Here is a 17,559-nt window from a genome sequence, read left to right as displayed (position 1 = left end):
AGACAGAGAGACAGAGAGACAGAGAGACAGAGAGACAGAGAGACAGAAAAGATTCCTGTTTTAAGGAGCTTTAAATGCAGATGGTGAAGATGGTGAAGGGAAGAGCTAGTGGGAGATGGCATATGGCCCAGGTGACAGAAAGGAAGGTGCAGACTTTGTTCTCTGAGCATAGATTCCCTGGGTAGCTCACAGGATATTCATACTTCAAGAATTCAGTTTCAGGGATTCTAAGGTTTGGCCATTCCCCCATTTAGTTCTTCCAGAGACACATCTGATTCTAATAGAGGGAATAAGTGGCAATGGCAGATAAATGAGAGGACTCTTAAATTTTCTGCCAGCACCACAGTGCTCAGAGCCAAGCCAAAGATCTCCATTTTTTTTTTTTTTTTTTACTTTTTGAAACTTTTTATTTTGAGGTAACTTTATGTTCATGTGTAGTCATAGGAAATAATACAGAGAGATCCATATATCCTTCTCCCAGTTTCCCCCAATGGTAACATCTTGCATAACTGTAATATAATATCATAACCAGAAAATTGACATTGATCATTAGCCTTATTTAGATTCATCAGTCTTAAAAGGATTCATTTGTTCGTATGTGTATGTGTTTATATTTAGTTTTATTCACTTATTACATGTGTAGATTTGTGTGACCACCATCACACTCAAGATACAGGATAATTCCATCATAAGAATCCCTAGTGCTAGCTATTAAATTTTAATGGAGAATGTACTCAAAAGATTTATTCACCAATTTGAGTAACTTCTCTGAGGCTATGTTGTATTTAATATAGTTTTGAAAGACACTAAATTACTAAAAAGACAGAAGAAGTTAACCACATTAATTCCAAGGAGTTCTCTGGGAATACAAACACTGAACTACCATTACTGCTTTAGAAAGGAGAAATTGGGGGCACCTGAGTGGGCTCAGTCCATTGAGCCTCTGATTCTTGATTCTGGCCCAGGTCATGATCCCAGGATTGTGGAATGGAGCCCTGCGTCAGGCTCTGTGGTACTGCGTGGAGCCTGCTTGAGGCTTTTTTTTTTTCTCCTCTCTCATTCTCTCCCTCTACCTCCTCCTCCCCACTTGCTCCCTTTCTCTCTTAAAAAAAAAAAAAAAACCCCAAAGAAACAAAACAAACAAACAAACAAACAAACAAAAACAAGGAGAAATTGCTGAATGGAAAAAGATCTTAATGGTATCTGGAGCAAAAATAAGGCGGGGCTTTAAAGACACAGGTTATTAGGTCTTTTACACAGGTTTAACAAAAGAAGTTAAAAATCACAGCCTGATTCTTTTGTTTAAAAAAGAAAAGCAAAGTCAACAAGAAAAAAAATCATTACTGGTCTGCACTCTGTGAACAGAGCTTTCTCCCCCTGGGAAAATAAAAAATTATTTGCTCCTGTATGAAATTTAGGACCACTTACCAAAATGGCTAGCTTGGCAGAGGCTGCTGCTTAGCTTAGAGCTCAATTGTACAATTCACTTGAAGCTCAGTGTGAACTTTCCTCATAGACAATAGACATTTGTGTTCACACATTTGAAAATGAACTTACACAAACATGTGCAATTTATACAGTTTCTTAAAAGCATAAAACACTGACAGTTTTAAACTAATGGGTTTAGGGCTACACTCAAAATAAAGCTTTGTGTTCTTTGTTGCTACCCTTTATCTCTAGGGTAATGAAGACCGTCTATTTTTTTTTTTATTTTTTATTTTTTAATATATGAAATTTACTGTCAAATTGGTTTCCATACAACATCCAGTGCTCATCCCAAAAGGTGCCCTCCTCAATACCCATCACCCACTCTGCCCTCCCTCCCACCCTGCCCTCCCTCCCACCCCCCATCAACCCTCAATTTGTTCTCAGTTTTTAACAGTCTCTTATGCTTTGGCTCTCTCCCACTCTAACCTTTTTTTTTTTTTTTTCCTTCCCCTCCCCCATGGGTTTCTGTTATGTTTCTCAGGATCCACATAAGAGTGAAACCATATGGTATCTGTCTTTCTCTGTATGGCTTATTTCACTTAGCATCACACTCTCCAGTTCCATCCATGTTGCTACAAAAGGCCATATTTCATTTTTTCTCATTGCCACGTAGTATTCCATTGTGTATATAAACCACAATTTCTTTATCCATTCATCAGTTGATGGACATTTAGGCTCTTTCCATAATTTGGCTATTGTTGAGAGTGCCGCTATAAACATTGGGGTACAGGTGCCCCTATGCATCAGTACTCCTGTATCCCTTGGATAAATTCCTAGCAGTGCTATTGCTGGGTCATAGGGTAGGTCTATTTTTAATTTTCTGAGGAACCTCCACACTGCTTTCCAGAGCGGCTGCACCAATTTGCATTCCCACCAACAGTGCAAGAGGGTTCCTGTTTCTCCACATCCTCTCCAGCATCTATAGTCTCCTGATTTCTTCATTTTGGCCACTCTGACTGGCGTGAGGTGATATCTGAGTGTGGTTTTGATTTGTATTTCCCTGATAAGGAGCGACGTTGAACATCTTTTCATGTGCCTGTTGGCCATCCGGATGTCTTCTTTAGAGAAGTGTCTATTCATGTTTTCTGCCCATTTCTTCACTGGGTTATTTGTTTTTCGGGTGTGGAGTTTGATGAGCTCTTTATAGATTTTGGATACTAGCCCTTTGTCCGATGTGTCATTTGCAAATATCTTTTCCCATTCCGTGGGTTGCCTTTTAGTTTTGTTGGTTGTTTCCTTTGCTGTGCAGAAGCTTTTTATCTTCATAAGGTCCCAGTAATTCACTTTTGCTTTTAATTCCCTTGCCTTTGGGGATGTGCCGAGTAAGAGATTGCTACGGCTGAGGTCAGAGAGGTCTTTTCCTGCTTTCTCCTCTAAGGTTTTGATGGTTTCCTGTCTCACATTCAGGTCCTTTATCCATTTTGAGTTTATTTTTGTGAATGGTGTGAGAAAGTTGAAGACCGTCTATTAAGTGAAATTGTTAATAGCCGAAAATTATGAGAGGTCAGTCATAAAAGCTGCATGCGGGATATTTTTCTTTCTTTTATCCTTTTGGAATTAAAGATATTCCTCTTGTTTGGAGGAGAATGATGGTTTAGTTATAATTAAAATTCTGTTCTTTTTACTATTTGGTGGAAAAGACTGACATACTACTAATTAAGCTACTTTTAGACTTATCTCCTTATTGAAGGGATCTCCATTATCTTGATGGAGCTCATGGATAGGCATGGTTATTCATTGTTAACTTGGGATACCATTGGGTGGATCTTTATTCAACTAATGAGATTTATTCTACAGAATATTATAAAGCTTCTATTATGCGTCAACATTTCTCTAAGTACTAGGAATGTAGTGGTGAACGAAGAAGACAAAGTCCTTGTTCTGATAGAACTTCTAAGCTAGTAAGGGAGACTTTCATTAAAACGGTCAACATGTAACAAATAGGTATTGAAAAGTGCTAATTAAAATAAAACAGGAAGATAGAAAGTGACAAGGAGCATAGTTTTAGAGTAGTCATGGTAGAACTTTCTGAAGTGACATTTGAGTAGGGATCTTGAGGACATCAGTGAGCAAGGCATGCAGCTGTATGAAGGACAGTGCTCCAGGAAGAACAGCAGATGGACACACTTTGAGGTCTGAAATGTGGTGAATTTGAGGGATAACACCAGGCCACTTGGTTGAGTGGAGTGACTAAGAAGAAAGAAGATGCATTTGAGAGGTAGCCAAGGTCCAGGTAACAAAAGGTCTTGTAAGCCATGGTGAAAACTGGAATTTGTGTAAAGTGTGTAGAAATCTATTTGAAGATTTAGAACAGGATTCTGTTATGCTGTGACTTATGTTTTAAAGGGTCTACACTGGGGTGGCTATGTGACTCAGTCAGTTGAACATCTGACTCTTGATTTCGGCTCAGTTCATGATCCCAGGGTCGTGGGATCGAGCCCTGTGTTGGGCTCCACGCTGAGCATGGAGCCTGCTTAAGATTCTTTGTCTCCCTCCCTCTGCTCCTCTCCCCGACTCGTGCACTCTAAAATAAAAAAAATAAAAATAAAAGGTCTATATTGGATTCTACATAAGGGAAATAAGGATGAAAAAGGAAAACTAGTTCAAAAATTATTGTTATAGCCAAAGAATGAAATGATGGTGATTTAACCAGGGTAGAAGCAGCAGAGTCAATGAAATGTGATTACACTTGGGATAAGCTTTGAAGATGCAGCAAATAGAATTTGTTGATTGATTCACTGAATGCAGGGTTATGAGGATATGATGGGCTTTAGGTTTGAGACTTCTAGCCTTCCAATTGGATGGATGGATGGATGGATGGATGGATGGAAGGGCTTCAGTACAATGGGAAACACTGAGATTAAAGTACTTTTAAAGAGTAGAGGTAGAAAGGAATCAGAATTCTGTTTTAAATATGTAAGCTTGGAAATATATGTTAGACCTTCAAGAATAGCTGTCAGGTAATCAAGTTATATTTACCAAATTTGAAGTCCAGGGGAACTATCTGAATTAGAGATGTACATTTGGGAGGCATGAAAGAACAGTTAGAGGCATGAGAAATGATAAAAATCACCTAAGGAATGAGTAGAGAGAAGAGACCTCAACATGAGAAGCTGGGAAAAGAGGAACTAGACAGTAAAAGATACTCAGAAAGTGACACAATGAAGTAGGAAGAAAACCTTCAGAGTGTTTAGGAAATCAGGAAGTAGAGAGTGCACATCTCTGCCAAATGCTACCAGAGTGTTGAATAACATAGGGTTTAAGAATTGATTACTGATAGTTAACAATACTGTATCATATACTTGAAATTTGCTAAGATAGTAGATCTTAAGTGTTTTTACCATAAAAATGATAACGATGTTACTAGATTGTGAGGGTTTTACAGTGTAGATGTATATCAAAACATCAAGTTGTGACACCCTAAACATACAATTTTTGTCAAATATACCTCAATAAAGATGGAAAATTGATTATTGGTGTTTTCAATAAATGATGCTGGAAATTCTAGACACCTACATGCAAAAGAATAAAGTTGAACTCCCACCTTATATCTTATTCAAAAATTAACTCAAGTGGATCAAAAACCTAAACAGAAGCTGTAAAATTATAAACTTCTAGAAGAAAACATGGGTAAAAAGCTTCATGACATTGGATTTGGCAATGATTTCTTGAATAGGACACCTAAAATACAGGTAAGAAAAATAAATTGAACTTCATGAAAATTAAAATTTTTTGTTCAAAGGACACTACCAAGAGAGTGAAAAGAGAGCCTATAGAGTGGGAGAAAGTATTTGCAAGTCATATATAAGTGATTAATATCTAGAATATATAAAGAATTCCTACAATGCAACAAAAAAATGTAATTCAAAATGGGCAAAGGACTTGGATAGACACTTCTACAAAAAAGATATACAAATGGTCAATTAGCCATTTAGCTAATTATACAAATGGCCAATTAGCAGGGCACCTGGGTAGTTCAGTCAGTGAAGCGTCCAACTTTGGCTCAGGTCACGATCTCACGGCGGGTGGGTTTGAGCCCCACATCAGGCTCTGTGCTGACAGCTTAGAGCCTGGACCCTGCTTTGGATTCTGTATCTCCTTCTCTTTCTCTGCTCCTTCCCCACTTGCACTCCGTCTCTTAAAAATAAACAAACATTAAAAAAACAAAAACAAATGGCCAATTAGCTCAAGAAAAGATGCTCAACATCAACTAATCATTAGGAAAAAGCAAACAAAAACACCAAGAGCTACGATTTCATATCCATTAGGATGGCTATTATAAAAAAAAAAGACAATACTAAGTGTTAATGAGGTGTTTAAATAGGAAGTTTGTACCTTTTTGTTGGGAATGCAAAATGGTACAGCTGGTGTGGAAAATGGCATGGCAATTTCTCAAAAAGTTAAACATAAAATTATGATCGTTCCCTAATTCAACCTGGGTATATCCTTCCCTGACTGCTCCCAGTATCAGTTTGTGAACCTCAAGTCAGGTTCACCAACTCTACATAGTCCATCTCCTCAGCCTAACTCAGACTTCAATATAAGTCCTGTTGTAGAAGGCTCACCTCAACCCAATGTGTTCTGGAGACTCTAGGTGGAGGGGTGAGTGCTTGATCCTGAAGGATAAGGCTTAGGACATCTAATACAAAATCTGGATGTTTCTGTGGGATGAGAGGGGAAGCCAGAAGTATACAGTGTCAGTAGGAACTGTTGGGATGTTTCATGGAGAATTCAGGTTAAATGACAGAGGAGTCCCTGTGAAAATCAACTTCCCCTCTCAGGACTATGGCAAAAAGCAGATGCTGAGACTAGTCATAGGAGGAAAATATCCCTTTTGGTATTGTTATTAATGGTTGATAGTTATTGAGTAATAACATGGATCATTACAGCTCAGTGATCTCATTGGATCCTTCCCAAATGGTGAGAGATGGGCAGGGTTAGGATTATTGTCCCCATAGAATAGTAAGGAAACAATCCAAGAAACAGAGAGGTTAAGTGCCTCATCAAAGTCACAAACTGGGATTTAAACCTAATCTCCCATTCATAACCTCAACTCACAGCTCTGTCCACAAAATGAAACAAAACATCAAGACTCCAAACCAAATAAACAGATAACGTTGACCTAGTTATAACTGAACCCCACCTTTCTAAATCACAATCCAAAGCACACAGCAGGCATCTATTTGCATATTCTGAGGAGGCTTTATTTCTCAGCAGGCACTGCAAGGAAGGAAGGCACTGCAGGGAAGAGATGGTGGAGAGAGGCACAATAATTGTCAAAACCTGACTACGCTCTGCCTCAAGGGAGGCACTGAATGCCAGAGAATGGTGAGGGAGTAGGATCTGTAGGAAGCCAGGGGCAGGAATCCCAGAAGACTGGGAACTGGGACAGAGGTCTCTAAAGTCACCTCCAGAGAAGACACCAGGCCCATCATGGGTCGTTTTCAGGATGTTCCTCAGGGATCAGACCTGCTCTTTCTTTTTCTTTTGGGACAAGAGTAGCTTATTATAAGAATATAGCCAGACCTCTCCTTTCCAACAGTCTTTTCCAGCCTTCTCTCACAAGGAAAACTGCATCAGTTTTTTTTTAAATATGAAATTTATTGTCAAATTGGCATCAGCTTTTCCTGAAGCCTACAGAAAATGAATTGAGCCTCATGCTGAAGGGTGAGAGCACATAGAGCCCATGGTGGTAGGAAAGATCAAGCATATAAGGGAGGTGGCACAAGTGGGATGAGGGGCAAGCAGACCAGGGAAGCAAGCTTCTGCTGAGTCAGCTGGCTACTAGAGGGCTGGAACAGGGTACCTGGGGGTCATAGGTCAAGGAAAGAGGCCATGTGAGCTGGGCTAGCAGAGAAAACTAGAATAACCAGGATAATAGCAGAAATCAGACTGAAAATAGTAATGACTAGAGGGAATACCCAAAGGCTGAGTAGAGAACCTCTAGAAGGAGTTGTTTAATGTTTGAAGGGAATAGGCTAGGTGTGTGTGTGTGTGTGTGTGTGTGTGTGTGTGTGTGTGTGTAGGTGGGGAGCCATGGAGTTCATAGGGCAGAGCTCATTTCTCAATGCCTCTCATGCTCAAACACAGTTTATCCTTATCTCAGGAATTGTCTGACCTCCTGATTCTTGTCTTCTAGCTTTCTCATCCAATGTTTGTCTATCTAACAGAGGACCTGCTTTCTATTCTCATCAAGACTTTATCTTCTATAAGCTTCAGATCCTCTTTTGCCAGCATTGGAAGAAATCTTTTCCTGCCTCCCAGGCCTGTGCTCCTGTATTGTGTATTACTGACCACCTCAAGAAAGCCTTAACTAACCAACCCAGACCAGGTTAGTTAATCTCTCATTCGTGCTACCTTCTTTCCTCCTACTTCATATTCTGGCCTCAACACAGTCCTGGCTGCTGTAATAGTCCTGGAACAAAAGGAAAAATATGAAATAAGGATATCGAAGGGACAGGCCAGTTATACTTATTAAAGGTTTTAGCAATGGGGTGCCTGGGTGGTTCAATCAGTTAGGCATCTGACTCTTGGTTTCTTCTCGAGGTCATGATCTCGAGGTTTGTGAGATTGAGCTCTGCATTGGGCTCTGTGCTGACAGTGTGGAGCCTGCCTGGGATTCTCTTTCCCCCTCTCCCCGTCTCATGCACACTTTTTCTCAAAATGAATAAACATTTAAAAAAAAAAAAAGGTTTTAGCAACAACTAGCTATATCTTTGCAGCATGGTCCTGTAAATGGAATCTTGGCACAGGAGTCAGAAGTTATGAAATTTAGTCCTAGCTCTGCTACTGACTTCCTCCGTGATCACCTGGGGACTCAGATTCTCAATTCTATCACTTGAAAGTCCTCTCAGGTTAAAGGTGTAGTCTACCAAATAGTTTATAGCACTGACTGAATACTCTAGGTATGGAGCCACACACACTTTTGGGGGAGACAAAGAAATAAGTGAAACAGGCTTGCTTTTGTTATTTGCTGATGTCTTGACTATGAACACAGGAAGCATAGGACAATGACATGTACAGACTGGACCAAACACTCATGCCAAGCAGGTTAAGGGTGCTGGGGCAGGAGGAGACCGGATAAGCAGAGTAGGATTGTGAACAGAATTAGAGGTATATTTCAGTTAAACCTGGAAAGAGGGAAGGTTGATGGATTGATTATTAGGCATTTTAAACAGAATAGGCTCTCTGTGAGGTTGAGGTGTGTGGGAAAATAAACTGGAAGACCAGAGACAGGTGGCAAGAACACACAGGAAGAGAGACAGGGGCGCTCAGGGAAGGGAGAAACCTATTTGAAATTGGAGAAGTACATTAACTTAGGGCACAGGTGACAACATGCATAGGAGGATATTCTTTCAACTATTCAAGAAATATTTAGCAAGTCCCTCTATAGGTTCCATAAAGACAGTGGCAGTAAATCTAAAAAAGCACAGCCCTGTTTTGTCATGGGGCTTCCACACTGCCCATTCCAATGCTATCTTAGAGAAAATGCAGATACACATTAGATTTGGAGAAGTTTCTAATAAGAGGACTTTTTGACGATCTAGTTAACCAAAATTGATGGAAGATTTCATAGAATTTCCATCTGTAGACGTGCTTAAAATCAGGGGCTACTTAGTAAGCTTCAATTTGGATTACATGGTAGTATATTATCCACCAAAGGAGTGGAGGAAGTTTCTTTAGGGAGTCATTCATATACTTATTTAAAAAGCACTTATTGGGGCGCCTGGGTGGCTCAGTACGTTAAGCATCCGACTTCGGCTCAGGTCATGATCTCGTGGTATGTGAGTTCGAGCCCCGCGTCGGGCTCTGTGCTGACTGCTCAGAGCCTGGAGCCTGTTTCAGATTCTGTGTCTCCCTCTCTGACCCTCCCCCGTTCATGCTCTGTCTCTCTCTGTCTCAAAAATAAATAAACGTTAAAAAAGTTTTTTAAAAAGCACTTATTTAGGGGTATCTGGGTGGCTCAGATTGAGGGGCATCTGGGTGGCTCAGTTGATTAAGAACCTGACTCTTGGTTTTGGCTCATGTCATGGTCTCATGGTTCAGGGGATTTAGACCTGCACCAGACTCCACACTGAAAGTGTAGAGTCTGCTTGGGATTCTCTCTCCCCCTCTCTCCCCGCCTCCCCTGCTTGTGTGTGCATGTGCTCTCTCTCAAAATAAGCAAACTTTTTAAAAGCAACTTATTGAGCATCAATATTCAGTAGAGTGTGAATATAGAAATAAGTCAGAGCTCTTGTATTAAAAGTACTCAGTCTGGTGAGTGGATAGTGCATGTGTACTGGCAACACAGATTGTGCTCTCCTTGTGTTATTTAATTCAGTGCATTAATGAGCCCTCATTGAAAACACTGAGAAAATCTGCCTGGAGGAATCTGAGAAGACTTCACCAAGAAGGTGGCAGGATCTTGGCCAGGTATAAAAATGGGCAGAGGAAACATTCCAGATACATTGTATGAGCCACAAGCATAACTTTCAGGAAGTGACAGATAATCCACTGTAGCTGAATCTCGGATGAATGTTTAGGGGAATGGTAAGAAGAGAGGCTAATAATTTAGGCAGGAACAAGTATGTAAGTGTATTAAGTAGGTTGTAAGTCTTTTTTTGTTTTTTGTTTTTTTGTTTTTGTAGCAATGAGGTCTCATAAGTGGTTTTCAGTAGGGATAGAACATGTGGTCTGTTGCGTTGTAGTGGTAGATTGAGTAGGGGTGGAAAACTAAAGAGGAGGTTTTTTATTCAAATATAATTAACAGTGTTATATTAGTTTCAGGTGTTACAATATAATGTTTCAACAATTCTGTGTATTACTCAGTGCTCATCGTGATAAGTGTATTCTTTAATCCCCACCACCTATTTCTCCCATCCTTCCACCCACCTCCCTTCTGGCAACCACCAGTTTGTTCCCTGCATTTAAGAGTCTTTTTTTTCCTTCATTTTATTTCTTAAATTCCACATAGGAGTGAAATCATATGGCATTTGTTTTTCTCTGACTTATTTCACTTAGCATTATACTTTCTAGGTCCATCCATGTCGTTGCAAATAGCAAGATCTAATTCTTTAAGGTTGAAAAACATTCCATATTGTGTGTGTATATACATACCACATCTTATCCATTCATCTATGGATGGACACTTGGTTTGTGTCCATGTTGTGGTTATTATAAACAATACTATAATAAGATAGGGGTGAATATTTTTTAATGTTTATTTTTGAGGGAGAGAGAGAGAGAACGAACTTGAGTAGGGGAGGGGCAGAGAGAGAAGGAGACACAGAATCCAAAGCAGGCTCCAGGCTCTGACCTGTCAGCACAGAGCCCAACGTGGGGCTCAAGCCCAGGAACTGTGAGATCATGGTCTGAGCTGAAGTCAGACACTTAACTGACTGAGCCACCCAGGTGCCCTGGGGTGTCTATCTTTTTGAACTAGTATCTTCATTTTCTTTGGGTGAATACCCAGTAGTGGAATTACTGGGTCATATGGTAATTCTAATTTTTTGAGGAACTTCCATACAGTTTTTGACAGTGGCTGTACCAATTTGCATTCCCAGCAATAGTGCACAAGGGTTTCTTTATCTCAGGGTTTCTTTATCTCCACATCTTTGCCAACACTTGTTCTTTTTTTATTTTAGCTACTCTGACAGGTATAAAGTAAGATCTCATTGTGGTTTTTATTTGCATTTTTCCAGTGATAAGTGATGTTGAGCATTTTTTCATGTGTCTGTTGGCCATCTGTATGTCCTCTTAGGAAAAATGTTTATTCAGGTCCTCTGTCCATTTTTTAATCCAATTTTTTTTGGTGTTGAATAAGTTCTTTATAGATATTAATCCCTTATTGGATATGTCACTTGCAAATATATTCTCCAATTCAGTAGGCTGCCCTTTTGTGTTTGGTTGATAGTTTCCTTTATTGTACAAAAGCCTTTTATTTTGGTATAGTCCCAATAGCTTAATTTTGCTCTTGTATTCCTTGCCAGAGGAGACAAGGTGTCACAAGATGTTTCTATGGCTAATGTCAAACAAATTATTGCTTGTGTTTTCTTCTAGGAATTTTATGTTTTCAGGTCTCATATTTAGGTTTTAAATCCTTTTTGAATTTATTTTTATATATGGTGAAACAAGTAGTCTAGTTTTCCCAATACTGTTTGTTGAAGAGACTTTTACCCCATTGCATATTCTTGCCTCCTTTGTCATAAATTAATTGACCAAAAATTGTGGGTTTATATTTGGAGTCTCTATTCTGTTCCATTGATCTATGTGTCTATTTTTGTGCCAGTACCATAATGTTTTGATTACTACAGGTTTGTAGTGTATCTTGAAATCTAGTATAGTGATACCCCCACAGCCTTGTTCTTTTTCAAGATTCCTTTGGCTACTTGGGGTCATTTGTGGTTCCATACACATTTTAGGATTGTTTATTCTAGTTTTGTGTAAAATGATGTGGGTATTTGATAGAGATTTCATTGAATCTGTAGATTGCTTTGGATAGTATGGACATTTTAACAATGTTAGTTCTTCCATCCATGAGCATGGTATATCTTCCTTTCTGTGTCATCTTCAATTTATTTAAATGGGAGGTCTTTGTAATGATACAGGCAAGAGATGGAATTTGGGAAGACAAGAAGTATGGAAAGGAGAAAAGCAGCATGGGAGACAATTTAGGGGCAGGATCAAGGGGTATCATTGACTGAGAAAGAACACCAGAAGCTTTGGCATCTGGTAGAAGGTTTTATGACTTGAGCATAATGAAGGTGGAAAGGGATAAAGCTGAATAGTGAGTAGAGACCAGGCTATGCAGGGACTGGTAAGCCAGAGTTAAGCATGTGGATTTCATTCTCAGTGCAATGGTAATTCCATGAAGGTCTTGAGGCAAGGCCTGGAATAGTATAATTTGCATTTTTAAATGGATTCTTTGGCTACAGTATAGAAAGTGGAGCCTAGAGGGCCCAAGATTCAGACCACAGAGACCAGTTAGGAGCCTTTTGTGGTCTAGATGAAAGATGGTGAATTAAATAAGAATGTTGTCAGGGAAAAGGAAAAGAGTAGGGAGTAAAATACATTTTGCAGATTGATAGGATTTGCTAATGAACTGGATACTATGGAAGAGGGAAGGGATTAAATCAAGGATTATCCCTGGATTTCTGACCTTGCTACAGGATGGATGGCCAGAATATGTGCTAAGATGGCAAGTCATGGGAAGGAAATTGTTTGTAGGGAGATAAGATTTTAATTTTGGCTGTATAGTTTAAGATTGTCATGGAACATCTAAATTGGAGAGGTCCAATAGGCAGTAGAATATACTCATCTGAAACTCAGAGAGAAGCTATACAATTGGCAATTCCCCGAACATAGATAGCAACAACAACAACAACAAAACTCACAAAAGACAAAAACCAAAAGAAAAAAATGAGAGGAAAAAGGGAGGACCTAGAAAGGTAGCAGGACAATAAAAGGGAAAATAAAAACAGAGAGAAAAGGAAAGAGTGAGGGGAAAGAAGCAATAGCTAGGTCAGTATAAGGGAAGGAGTGGAGATGGAAGTTAGCTTGGAAAGGATTGGAAATTAAATGAGGTTGTGAATGGTGTAGAGATCAAATACAGTCAAGTTTTTATTCAAGTTGTGCTGTGAAGGGGAATCGAGTTAAGGGGTTGTTAGATGGAAGAGATAAAGCTGAAGAATACAGGATGGTGTTGATGTTAATCAAGATCAACACTGTAGAAAGGAGGGCAGATTTGTGTGTAGGATAGCAATGACAAATAGCATGTGCAAAATGCTTCACAGTTTACAAGGTTTATTCTTATATGATTTCATCTTTCCTCACAATAACATGGTGAGATGATCATGGGAGGTATGGTTATTGTCGCCAGTTACAGGTCAAGAAGCTAAAACTTAAAAAAATATCAGATTAATGTTAGTTTCTGCTAGTGGGTAGACTGATGGCACAATCATTACTTGAGACTAAGTCTTTAGATTCTAAAACTTTTCCCTGTACCATGGTGATGAGTTAGAGTTTTATTTCTTTAACTTGAACACTCCAGATTTCAACTGTCTGTGGAATAACCAGGTAGAGGCAGAAGAATATAGTGATTTGAGTCATTGGATTTGAAGGCAGGAAGCGAGTTCTCAAAGTTTAATATTTGACATTTTTCAAACATATGATTGTCAGTAAGTAACTTAACCTTAACTTTCTCAATTAAAAAGAATGCCCATATTTACTGAGCACATCTTTAAATTCTAGATTTAGGCTAATGGTTTTTATTTTTATTTTTAAATTAAAATTATTTTTAAGTTTTGAGACATAACTGACATAGAATTGTATTAGTCTGAGGTGTTCAACATAATGATTTGATATATGTTTATATTGCAAAATGTTACCAAAGTCTAGTTAGCATCCATCACTTCACATAGTTATGACAATTTTTTGGTGATGAGAACTTTTAAGATCTACTTCTTTGCCACTTTCAAATGTATGATACAGTGTTGTTAACTGTAGTCATTATGCTATACATAACATCCCCAGAACTTATAATTGGAAGTTTGTACCTTTTGACTACTTTCACCTATTTCTCCCATCCCTAGCAGCTACAAGTCTGTTTTGTTTCATTTTAAGAAATTTAATTCCAATGTAGTTAACACAGTTATAGTAATTTCAGGTGCACAATATAGTGATTCAACAATTCCATATTTATTTTAAAGCACCTTGAGAGCAGAGACCATATATTACTCAGTGCTCATCAAAATACTCCCAATCCCCTTCACCTATTTTACCCATCCCCCACCTACCTCCACCCTCCACTAACCCAATGTTCTCCATAGTTAAGAGCATTTCTTTGGTTTGTCTCTTCCCCCCACCTCCCTTTGTTAATTTGTTTTTTCTTCTTAAATTACACATAATGAAATCATATGCTGTTTGTCTTTCTTTTGACTGGCTTATTTCACTTAATGTTATACTCTCTAGATAGATCCATGTTGTTGCAAATAGCAAGATTTCATTCTTTTTTATGGCTAATATTCTTATGTGTATCACTTTTCTTTATCCATTCATTCATTGTGCTAATAGTTTTACAATATCTCAATTCTAAGGAGAAACTTTTAAGATATAAACTGATAAAGAGGGAAGCACAGATAAAATTGTGGGACACAAATCTTTACGCTTTTTCAAAGACAACGATAAAAGGGACAAAAATGAGATAGAAAGATAAAGGACACCAGAATGAAAAAGAATGGTATGAAGTTTAGAGGTCAATCTTGCAAAAAGATGGGGGTGGAGGATCTCTTCCTTTGAATGTCATGGATGCTAGAAAGCAAAGTGGGTGAAGGTAGAAGCATGTAGAATGGAAGTTAAAGTTAGGTGAAGGAAAACAATAATAGATCTTCTCATGTTCTCAAATTGGCTAGAAGTAGGGCTTTAGTTGGTGAAATTTCTGAGTGTCAAAGGCCTATTGAGCCCCTATTAGAGAAAAATTTATAGAACTTGGAGGAAAGTAAATTATTAGAAGGGGCTAGGTTTAATTATTTTTCATACAGACAAGCTAGACCTTTACAAAGTGGTCCTTAGTCACACAAAGATAACAAAGTTCTTCCACTCAACTCCTCAATGAGGGTTGCCTTGTGATACTAGTTAAATGGTATTTGTAGATTAGGATTATTTTCTAATTTAAGGTCTAGAATGATATCAAGGGCTAATCCTTCCATGTGAATGATCAGAGCTTAAACTTCAGTGCTAGAACTCTGCTGACACAGGATACTCTCTGGACAGGTCCTGTGGAAGTAGACAATAGGAACAGAAGAGGATTTCCAATGGTCACATCAGCCTCCAACATCACCTCAACCCATCCGTCAGTCTTTGTGTTGATGGGGATTCCAGGCCTGCAGCACCTACATAATTGGATCTCCATTCCCTTCTGCTCAGCTTATACTTTAGCCTTGCTAGGCAACTGCACCCTCCTCTTCATCATCCAGACTGATGCAGCCCTCCACGAGCCCATGTACCTCTTTCTGGCCATGCTGGCAGTCATTGATCTGGTTCTCTCTTCTACAACACTTCCCAAAATGCTAGCTATTTTTTGGTTCAGAGATCGGGAGATCAACTTCTATGCCTGTCTGGTCCAGATGTTCTTTCTCCACTCCTTCTCTATCATGGAGTCAGCAGTGCTTCTGGCCATGGCCTTTGACCGCTATGTGGCTATCTGCAAGCCACTGCACTACACCACAGTCCTGACTGGGTCCCTTATCACTAGGATTGGCATGGCTGCTGTGACTCGGGCTGTGACACTAATGACTCCACTCCCCTTTCTGCTCAGACGTTTCCACTACTGCCGAGGCCCCCTAATTGCCCACTGCTACTGTGAGCACATGGCTGTGGTAAGGCTTGCCTGTGGAGACACTCGCTTCAACAATATCTATGGCATTGCTGTGGCCATGTTTATAGTGGTGTTGGACCTGCTCTTTGTTATCCTGTCTTATATCTTCATCCTTCGAGCAGTTCTACGTCTCTCCTCTCAGGAGGCCCGTTACAAGGCCTTTGGGACATGTGTGTCTCACATAGGTGCTATCTTAGCTTTCTACACACCTGTGGTCATCTCCTCAGTCATGCACCGTGTGGCTCGCCAGGCTGCCCCTCATGTCCACATACTCTTTGCTAATTTCTATCTGCTCTTCCCACCCATGATTAATCCCATCATCTATGGTGTCAACACCAAGCAGATTCGCAAGCGAGCCTTAGGACTATTCTCAAGAAAGGATGTATAAATGGAGAGTTAGGGACAGGTGGAAAAAGAGTGGGACAGACTGAATGCTGAACTGGGGGTGGGGGTATGATAGGAAGTGGAGGGATGCCAGTTTAGTTCTTTCCTGGTATAATGAAAAAACTTAATGATGTCCTGAAACTCAGTCACCAGTCTGATCAGGACTCATGGGGCTGTATTCTTTGGTTGCCTTTGAATTCAAAGGCTGACTGCTGACTTTGCTGCCTTCTCAAAGAGCCCACTCTATTAGGAGGCTTGACAAAGGCTTGACCCACTCTCCTCTTGGTAACATCATCTAAAGACAAAAAGATGCTTTCAAGTTCATTTAATAAGACTGTGAGAATCTGAGTTTCTATTCAGAGCCACTGGGATCATGAGCTGGGAAAGACCAACATTTCATCTGAGACAAGAGTACTTATACAGTTTGAAAGTTGATGTCCAGTATCTAGCTAAACATTACCAGTTTTGGGGAACTCAATCTTCCTGGGCTATAGGTTCCAAGTCAGACAATTTTGCTTGTTAAAATTTATTTCTTCAGTTGAGTCAGCCTATGTATTCTTTGACCTATTTTGACCTCTATATTCTCATGGCCAATCTCTGAGTAAAACATGTCCCCTGCCATTTCTTTACACATCATGCAACTCTTTGCACACAGATCTAGCTTATGTTTTCACCAAGAATGTGAATTCTTTATTCATTCAATAATCCAGTCACAAAACATTATTGAGTCCTAAATCTGTGCTGGGAATACATATTAAGGTGGGGGTGCTGCACTTATGTCTATGTCCTAAGACAAAGGAGGAAATGCTAAACATAATAGGTTGTCTCTGACCTGCCCATCACAAGGCTCAGTATCATGAAAGACATAGGTAGGCAAAATAGACAGGAGATGGGGATATTGACCTGTATTCTCTTTCTTTTCTTCTATCCAATGCAAACTTACATGCTAGAAAATTTCCTTAATGTTAATCCTGACAACTAGAATTTGTGTGTGATCATATAGGCCCTCATACACCATCTTCCACAAATGCATTCTTCTATTTTTATCTTGTGAGTCCCTTGTTTCCTCAGACTACTCTTTAGAAATTATATATCTCTATCTTATTCTGCCTTAATTTCTGTCTCTGGGTCTACATATATATCTAGACATATTATTTAGCTTTGAAAGAATCTGAGCCTATGTCAGGTGGGGTATGGACGGATGGAAGTTTCAAAGAGGGGAGACTGTAGCACGAACCCAGGGTCTTATGCTTGGTTCACATCTCTGCTTTTATAATTCCCTCTGACACCAAAACACACACACACACACACACACACACACACACACACAC

The 17,559-nt window shown here is 39.4% G+C and overlaps 1 protein-coding gene across 1 annotated transcript; it reads left to right on the top strand.

Moving 5' to 3' along the window:
- The first annotated feature begins 15,281 nt into the window (after positions 1 to 15,281).
- Positions 15,282 to 16,240, top strand: LOC125917115 (olfactory receptor 52K1-like). The gene has a single exon (XM_049623381.1). It carries the CDS (start codon positions 15,282 to 15,284, stop codon positions 16,230 to 16,232), a length of 951 nt encoding a protein of 316 aa, XP_049479338.1. The 3' UTR covers positions 16,233 to 16,240.
- Positions 16,241 to 17,559: the final 1,319 nt, after the last annotated feature.

Source organism: Panthera uncia, chromosome D1 (assembly GCF_023721935.1).
Source record: "Panthera uncia isolate 11264 chromosome D1, Puncia_PCG_1.0, whole genome shotgun sequence".
Taxonomy (NCBI): Eukaryota; Metazoa; Chordata; class Mammalia; order Carnivora; family Felidae; genus Panthera; species Panthera uncia.
The sequence above is the reverse complement of the archived record's forward strand: the minus strand, read 5'-3'. Positions and strand labels throughout refer to the sequence as shown.

Coding starts and splice junctions, on each gene's coding strand:
- LOC125917115 (XM_049623381.1), top strand. CDS start 15,282: ATGGTCACATCAGCCTCCAACATCACCTCAACCCATCCGTCAGTCTTT.